Here is an 8,624-nt window from a genome sequence, read left to right on the forward strand (position 1 = left end):
GACACTGCTAAGGCAAGCTAAGAAGATGAAGGATATTGGCACTGAGAACTGTGTGAGTAACTGACAGCCACTGACAGTGTGACCTTTGGAAGCTGACTGTTTGGAAGGGCATTGGAAGAGGTGAGTCAAAACAAAAAGCTCAGCTGTCTCAGAAATGAGCCCAATGAAAGCAGAAGTTGGTGAATCGTACATCTTCTCAGCCCACTTTCTGTCTGGTCCTGCAGGAAAAGCGGCAGAGACTGAGGTTCCTGAGCCACACCAGGCAACGCTTATCATAGAGTTGGCCACAATAGCACAAACAAATAACACAATAGGGGCTGTTTAGCTCACAGGGCTAATCGCTGGCTTTGAAAGCAGACCAAGGCAAGCCAGCAGCACGGTTCGATTCCCATAACAGCCTCCCCGAACAGGCACTGGAACGTGGCGACTAGGGGCTTTTCACAGTAACTTCATTTGAAGCCTACTCGTGACAATAAGCGATTTTAATTTTCAACCATTCTGTTACAATATTGAGGCTGTCAGTGAATCCTGTTTCTGTTTGTGGGAGCTTAATTAAACAAATTGTCCGCAATATTTCCAACATTGGCAGCAGAACTGGGACCAGATTTACCCTGCAACCCATTGTGGGAGGTGGCCTGCCATTGGCTGGTGGCGGGATCTTCTGGTCCCACCATTATCAATCGGTTTTCCTGTTGAATGCACCCCTCCTTGCTGGGAAACCTGCAGCGGGAGTGCACTCAAAGTGTTACCCCATATGTCCCAAGGATACTCAATTGATTGCAATGATCTTTGGGGTGGCCTGATGTTGCAAAACACAACTGCAATTCTTTCTTTCTACTTTGTCGAATATTGTCATGCAATTGTTTAGATCCATTTGATCACCCAAGAAAGAATGGCCATTGACACTAATGTCTCAGCCATTGCCTGGCACAATGCAACTCAATGTGGTGGTGGTGGGGGGGGGGGGGGGGGGGGGGGTAGGACGTAAGAAATGTCACAAAGCTTGGTGGGAGAGTGAGCTGTGCGGAGGGTGTAGAGATACTTCAGTGTGATTTGGAGAAGTTTAGTGAGTGGGCAAATGAATGGCAGCTGCAGTATAATTTGGATTAATGTGATCTTATCCACTTTGGAAGCAAAAACAAGAAGGCAGATTATTATCTGAATGGTCACAGATTGAGAGAGGAGCATGTGCAATGAGACCTGGGTGTCCCTGTACACTAGTCACTGACGGTAATCATGCAGGTACAGCAGGTGGTGAAGAAGGCAAATGGTTTGTCGGCCTTCATAGTGAGAGGATTCGAGTACAGAAGCTGAGATGTCTTTCCCATACCAGCCTCCCCGAACAGGCGCCGGAATGTGGCGACTAGGGACTTTTCACAGTAACTTCATTTGAAGCCTACTTGTGACAATAATCGATTTTCATTTTTTCATTTAATTTGTTCTGTAGTTATACAGGTGAGGCCACACCCGGGAATATTGTGTGCAGTTTTGGTCTCCTTACCTGAGGAAGGATGTTCTTGCTGTAGAGGGAGTGCAACAAAGGTTGACCAGACTGATTTCTGGGATGGCAGGACTGGCATATAAGGAGAAATTGAGTCTGTTCTGATTATATTCGCTGGAGTTTAAAGAATTTTTTTGAAAATCATTCATGGGATATGGGCGTTGCTGGCTGGGTCAGCGTTTATTGCCCATCCCTATGGGCATTGAAGAGTCAACCACATTGCTGTGGATCTGGAGTCACCTGTAGGCCAGACCAGGTAAGGGCGACAGATGAGGGAGTCGGGCGGGAGGGTGGGGGGGGGGGGGGGGGGGGGGGGCAGAATCTCCCAGAAACCTATAAAATTCTGACAGGACTAGACAGGGTGAATGCAGGAAGAATGTTCCCGATGGAGGGGGAGTCCAGAACCAGGAGTCACGGTTTAAAGATATGGGGTAAACTGTTCTGAACTGAGATAAGGAGAGATTCTTAATGGGGGAATGGGGGACCCCCCACAGGATCCCCCAACCATAGGGATCTCCCACAGGCACCCCTTACTAGAGGGACACACTAAATAGAGGGACTCCCCTCCCTACCTCACAGAGCCCCCCAGAAAAAAGACCCCTGTCTGGAAGATGGAACTCAGTCCAGACAGGGGCTGTGACAGAAATTACAGTTGTAATACTTACCTGAAGGCACCACCCGTCAATTCCTGGAAATACCTGTGACCTGAGTTTCAACCACTCAAATCAATTAGCTGCAAGCCATTCATTCATTTCTAGTAGTAGGCTGTGATTGACAGCTTCCGCAAACCAGCTGCAGCTTTGATCCATTCATGTCCCTTCATGGGTGAGTGCCTTTAAATGCTGAAACCCAAATGTTTAGAGACATCAACCTCATCAAAGAGAGGTAAGTGCATTGTAATCACACACTTGAGTGATTGGAAAGCAGTATCTCTCATTGATGTGGTTGATGTTTGTAAACATTGGGATCTAAACATTTGAACTTTATGGAAGCTGTCAATTACCGCCCACTACTAGAAATCAATGAATGGGTTGCAGCTACAGGGTCTGAGTGGTTTAGACACAGGTCATAGCCGTTTTCTTTCCAAGAATGGACACATAGTGCTTCCAGGTAGTGCAACAACTGTACTTTTGTTCACTGCCCCTGTCTAGACTGAACTACAGACAGGGGTCTTTTTTATGGGGGGTCTGTGGAGCATCCCTCTATTTAGGAGGTCCCTGAGTGTGTCACTTTAATTAAGGGGTCTCGGTGAGGGATTCCTTTAATTAAGGAGTCTCTGAGGGGTGTTCCTTCTGTTAGAGGGTCCATGGGGAGTATCTCTATTAAGGGGGTCCCTGGGGAGCTGTCTGTCTATTAAGGGGGTCCCTGGGGGGGGGGGGGGGATCTCCCTATTAAGGGGTCTCTTGCATGGGTCTCCCATTTTAGGGGGTCTGTGGGGTGGCTGTAGGGGAGGGGTCTAGTAGAGGAGGGGTGGGCATGTCATGCATTGTGAAGCGGAGGAGGGTCGCCCTTGGATGGAGTTTGGGGGCAATTCCAATAAGGTGTTACCCCCTTGGCCCACCGTGAGGGCCACCATGGCAGGTTCATGTTTGGTGAGACCTGTTGTGATTCCCACACACGTGATCCCTGCTGGGTTCTGGACAGCCTTCTCCGAGACAATGTCCAAGGTTGTGGGGGCGAGGGTGGAGATGTGCCCAATAGTGGCAATCTTCGAGGTATCAGAGCAGCCAGAGCTACTCATGGGGAAGAGGGCCGATGCCCTAGCTTTCGCTTTCCCTAACTGCATGCCGGAGAATCCTGCTCGGCTGGTGATCAGCAGCACCACCCAAAGCTGCAGACTGGCTCGCTGACCTGGCGGAATTTCTCCACCTGGAGAAAATCAAATACACCATTGGAGGGTGGGAGGAGGACTTCCTCACTGCATGGGGGCAATTTGTTGGCCTGTTCCAACAGCTTTTGGAGGCCAGCAACAAAGAAAAAAAATTGGAAGAGGACTGACAGGAATACACAATCCAGGGGAGGGACCGGGGTGGGGGGAGGGGGAGAGAGAACCTGAGGGGAACAAAGGGAACAGGGGTGGGGGGGGGGGGGGGGGGAGGGGGAGACGAACAGGGAGGATACCAAGAGGGGGGGGGGGAGGATAAGGTGCCGAGACAGATGGTGATAAAATGTCATCTGATAATCTGATACAATAACGGATACGAAATGCAACCATATATAAAATAGAAAATGCCAATAAAAATGTGTTTGCTAAAAAGTCATCAGAAAGGTTCCTTGACCAGAACTGGCGCACTCGTGATCCGAAGTTGATTCAAATAACTAACATTTACCGAAACAGGGGAAATATTAGGCAGACGAGCAAGAATACAATCTACTGCGGCTTTTGCCCTAGGGCGGGTGAAATGTATCCAGTCAGTTTCACGTTGCTGTTTCCTTTGCACAAGCTAACTGCCTAGTTTTCTGATATTGCAACAGTGATAACCACAGAATGACTTTATTGGTAGTAAAGCGCCTGAGGATGTGTTGAGGTGGCGAAAGGCTCTGTGTGAATGCAAGTGTTTCTCTTTTCAACCTTGTTGGTTTGGTTTTACAATACACTTTGAAATGCAGAGTTGGTAAAAAGCGCTGATCCCAGTCCCAGCCAATTGTAAACCGGCATTGGGAAAATGCTGTTGGAAGTTATCAAAGGGTTAATTTAGTCCTACCGGAGTCCTCCAATGAGGTGGTGAAGGGGAGTTGGAGATCGGTTACATCAAACTGCACTCCCGCCTTTTCACCGGAAACAGTGGGAATTCAGGAAGAGCACTCAGCTGAGTGTGGACTAAGCAATGGGCAAAAACAGGGCGAATAAATAAGAGCGGCTGCCTGCTCTCTGTCAGCCTGTCTGCGGCGTTTCACACTGGAACCAAAGGATCAATGTGCGTCTTTACGCATATCGCTTGTTAACTCTCCACTGAAACAATGGCCAGTTATCTGTTTCCCCCGCCTTCTAATGCTGAAAAGAAGCAGAACTTGTGAGGCTGGGGTCCGTGCGAGAGATTTCAGTGGAAATGGCGAGTTTTCCAAAAAGTACCTGGTTAAAATGGCTTGTTATATCGACTTGCGTCTGGGATCTGATCACGGGGCAAATCCGGTACTCGATTCCCGAAGAATTGAAACACGGGGCTTTTGTTGGGAATATTGCGGACGATTTGGGATTGGATGTGAGGGAACTGTCCGCTCGCAGGTTTCGCATCGTCCCCGGTGCCAACACGCAGTATTTGGAGGTGAATCTGGAGAATGGGGTTCTGTTTGTGAACGAGAAGATAGACAGGGAGCTGTTGTGTGATCTCAGCTCCAGCTGTTTCCTGCACTTGGAGATTGTGATCGAAACGCCACTGGAATTATACCGGGTGGAAGTGGAGATTCTCGATGTAAATGACAACTCGCCCGGGTTCCCGTGGCGCGAGTTCCGCCTGGAGATCGCCGAGTCGGTGGCCCTGGGGGCGCGTTTCCCGCTCGAGAACGCGTACGATCCAGATGTGGGCACCAATTCTCTGCAAAGCTACCGGCTCAGTCCCAACCGCTACTTCAGCCTGGAGGTGCAGACCCGCAGCGAACGCAGTCGCTTCCCCGTCTTGGTGCTGGAGAGGTCCCTGGACCGGGAGTATCAGGCGCTCCATCAGATGGTGCTGACTGCTGTGGACGGCGGGGTCCCGGGGCGATCCGGTACCGCTCTGGTCACCGTCAGCGTCCTGGATGTGAATGACAATGCCCCGGTTTTCGATCAGGGGGTGTACACTGTCTGCCTCCTGGAAAATGCGCCGAGGAACACCCTTGTGATCAAGCTGAACGCCACCGATTTGGATGCGGGTTCCCATGGAGAGGTGTCTTATTCATTCAGTAACCATGCCCCGGCCAGACTGCGCCAGATCTTCCGCGTGGAGCCCCAGACTGGCGAGATCCGTGTGCAGGGGGTGGTAGATTATGAAGAAGCTAGTGTTTATGAGATCTATGTCCAGGCTAAGGACAAGGGGCTGTACACGGCCGCCGTGCATTGCACGGTGGTTGTGGAAATCATTGATGTGAACGACAACGCGCCCGAGGTGCTGCTCACCTCGGTGTCCAGCCCCGTTCGGGAGGACGCCTTACCGGGCACGGTGATCGCTCTGATCAGCGTGACGGACCGGGATTCTGGGGAAAACGGGAAGACCAGATGCCACATCCCGGCTCACCTCCCCTTCAAACTGCAGGCATCTTTCAAGAACTATTACACCCTGGTCACCACTGAGCGGCTGGACCGGGAGAGTGTTATGGAATACAATGTTAGCCTGACTGTGATAGATTCAGGCTCCCCTCCCCTTTCCACCCTCCAACCCATCCTGGTCAAGGTTTCCGATGTCAACGACAACGCGCCACGTTTTGCCCACCCGTCCTACACGGTGTATTTGATGGAGAATAACGCGCCCGGGGCGTCCATCTGCTCGGTGTCGGCCCTGGATCCAGATGTGGAGCAGAATGCTTATGTCTCTTACTGCATCTTGGAGAGTAAGATCCGGGGGACCCCCATCTCCACTTATGTCTCCATCAACCTCAACACTGGCAATCTCTACGCGCTGCGCTCTTTCGACTATGAGCAAGTGAAGAATTTCCAGGTGTTGGTTCAAGCTCAGGACGCGGGCTTCCCATCGCTGCACAACAACGTGACAGTCAACGTGGTCATCCTGGATCAGAACGACAATGCCCCCGAAATCCTGTCCCCATTGCCCCCCAACCGCTCGGCCGAGATGGTGCCTCGCTCCGCCGACCCTGGCGCCGTGGTGGCGAAGGTATCGGCGGTGGACGCCGATTCTGGCCCCAACTCGCGGCTCTCTTACCAAATCTCCCAGGCCAGCGAGCCGGCTCTCTTCAGCATCGCCCCGTTCAGTGGGGAGATCAGGACCCGGCGCCGCTTCCAGGAGCAGGACGCCCCCAAGCAGAGGTTAGTGGTGCATGTGGTGGACCACGGGAAGCCCCCCCTCTCCACCTCGGTCACCATCAACGTGTTAATCGTGGACAGTCTCCCCGAGACCTTCTCGGATTTAACAGAGCGGCCCCAGAGCATTGAATACTTCTCCGATTTCAACCTTTACTTAATCGTCTCTTTGGGCTCCGTCTCCTTCGTCTTTCTGGTGGCCATAATCGCGCTGATCTCCCTGAAATGTCACAAGGACCGAGGCGGCACCCTGGGCCAGCGCTGCCCCTTCTCCAGCTGCTGTTCCCGCCGCCACGCCGGCTGCTGCCTCCGGAGGAAGCAACCGGGGGACGTGCTCAACAATTCACACACCAACTTCCAGGTGGCGCCCAGTGTTAAAGCCCAGCCGAGTTGCATGGAGGTGGGCGGCAGCGGCTCCCTCACCCGAACCTACTGTTACAAGGTGTGCCTGAGCCCCGAATCGGCCAAAACCGACTTAATGTTCCTCAAACCGTACAGCCCGTCCCCGGCCGCCGGGAATAATGTGAAGCCGGCTAACCCGTACGTGACTGGGTGGAGAAGGCAGATCTCAGATGGAGCAAATCTCGGCAGTAATGGATCCAGCGAGGTGAGTGATGGCAAATAAATTGACACACGTTTGAAGAAATTGGGCAGAATTAAACTTTCAAATCAATATTTTAAATGTGAATTAGTTCATGGCAGATAGGTTTATTAAATAGCCACCTATCGCAGGCACTCGTGTTCAGGGTTAGAATTGCTACTGTTCTTGGTGCATTCATTCAGCGTCCCGTCTAACTAACACCTCGAGTTACCCACGGCTGGCACCGATTTACAGGCGCTGACTAAAAGGGAAATTATTGATTGAATGGTGTGCTGAGTGGACCGCAGAGCGCCGTAAACGGGTTATTGTCACATCTGGAATGATCCATAACCTGTGATTTATCTTTTTCACAGGTTGCAAGTCTGCACGGCGCGTTGTTCATTCCCTGAACAGGAATTAATGAAGAGATCCTCCTTTCTCACGCTCTGTTCCTAGTGCAGTGCAGGAAATCGCGCTCACAGACCTGTAACAGTGAATTCAAAGTCTCCTCTCTCTCTCTCTCGCGGCCTGCCGAAAATTATTTCCACTACGAATAAAAGCAGCGTCTAGACTATCTACAGTAAATTAGCATGTCATGAACGCTGGGTGGAAGATGCCCACAGCAAATCTGATAAACAGTATTTAATTAACTGCATCAAAGGGAACAGTCATGTACAGAACCCATTTGAACTGCTTTGATAACTTACGGGGGGGGGGGGGGGGAATGTTTTAAGCAGATTGGTAAAACAGCTCCACAATAAAATGATCAGCATTGCTTAAGATCAGCTTGATAAATGCAAACTATTTTAATCACCGGCGTTCAAATAACACCATTCCAGCCCCCGAGCTGGCGTGACATTAAATTCATCTTAACTCTTTGAGGGTTTTGCAGTTGCAGTGCCAGATATTTTAAGATTTGATCTGCCCTCCTCCCTCCCCCTCCTCCTCCATCCGCCTCCTCCATGCCACCTGCTTCAAGGTGAGCTATCAATACCAACACCCAAGGCAGGTAATATCATTTCGTTTTGTTGCGGTGCAGAATTGCGCTGAAACATATTTTGGTCTGAGAGAGGGTTAATGTGCAGACGCGAATAACACGGTATTTCTGAACAATTTGCCTAAAGCTAAGGTATAAATCATCCATATGTAGTAACTTTAGAGAAAGGGCATTTCTGCCAGAGATGCACACGGGTTGGTAAAGGGTAAGTCGAAGCAATATGAGCGTGGATTTGATTCATGTCAGATGCGGTTTCCTCACTCTCTCAGTACGCCAGCGGCGGTGTGTAAATCAAAAACTGCCCTTTTCGGCGGAGGAGCCTTTTTTTCTATTGATTAAAGCACTCTGCCCTTCAACTCTTCTCGTTATTAAAAGTCTGCAACTGCACCGTTCTGCCTGCTGCTAAATCAAGCATGTCAGGATTGTTTTTTTGTTGGCATTTAATTGGAACTGGACTTCTCTTAAAGTGGTTAAATCTCAGATTGTTGCCATTTTTCCAACGGCTGAAATAAGCCAACTCCTCAGAGTGACACAGCACGTCGCCGATGTTCAAGGCACGGTGTTCTACATACCGGTGGCGTGTCTCCAGACG

The 8,624-nt window shown here is 50.6% G+C and overlaps 1 protein-coding gene across 1 annotated transcript; it reads left to right on the forward strand.

Moving 5' to 3' along the window:
- The first annotated feature begins 4,082 nt into the window (after positions 1-4,082).
- On the forward strand, positions 4,083-7,742 carry LOC119965469 (protocadherin-10-like). The gene is made up of 2 exons (XM_038796289.1): positions 4,083-7,062; positions 7,410-7,742. Exons 1-2 carry the CDS (start codon positions 4,552-4,554, stop codon positions 7,443-7,445), a joined length of 2,547 nt encoding a protein of 848 aa, XP_038652217.1. The 5' UTR covers positions 4,083-4,551; the 3' UTR covers positions 7,446-7,742.
- Positions 7,743-8,624: the final 882 nt, after the last annotated feature.

The sequence above is a fragment of the Scyliorhinus canicula genome, chromosome 4 (assembly GCF_902713615.1).
Source record: "Scyliorhinus canicula chromosome 4, sScyCan1.1, whole genome shotgun sequence".
Taxonomy (NCBI): Eukaryota; Metazoa; Chordata; class Chondrichthyes; order Carcharhiniformes; family Scyliorhinidae; genus Scyliorhinus; species Scyliorhinus canicula.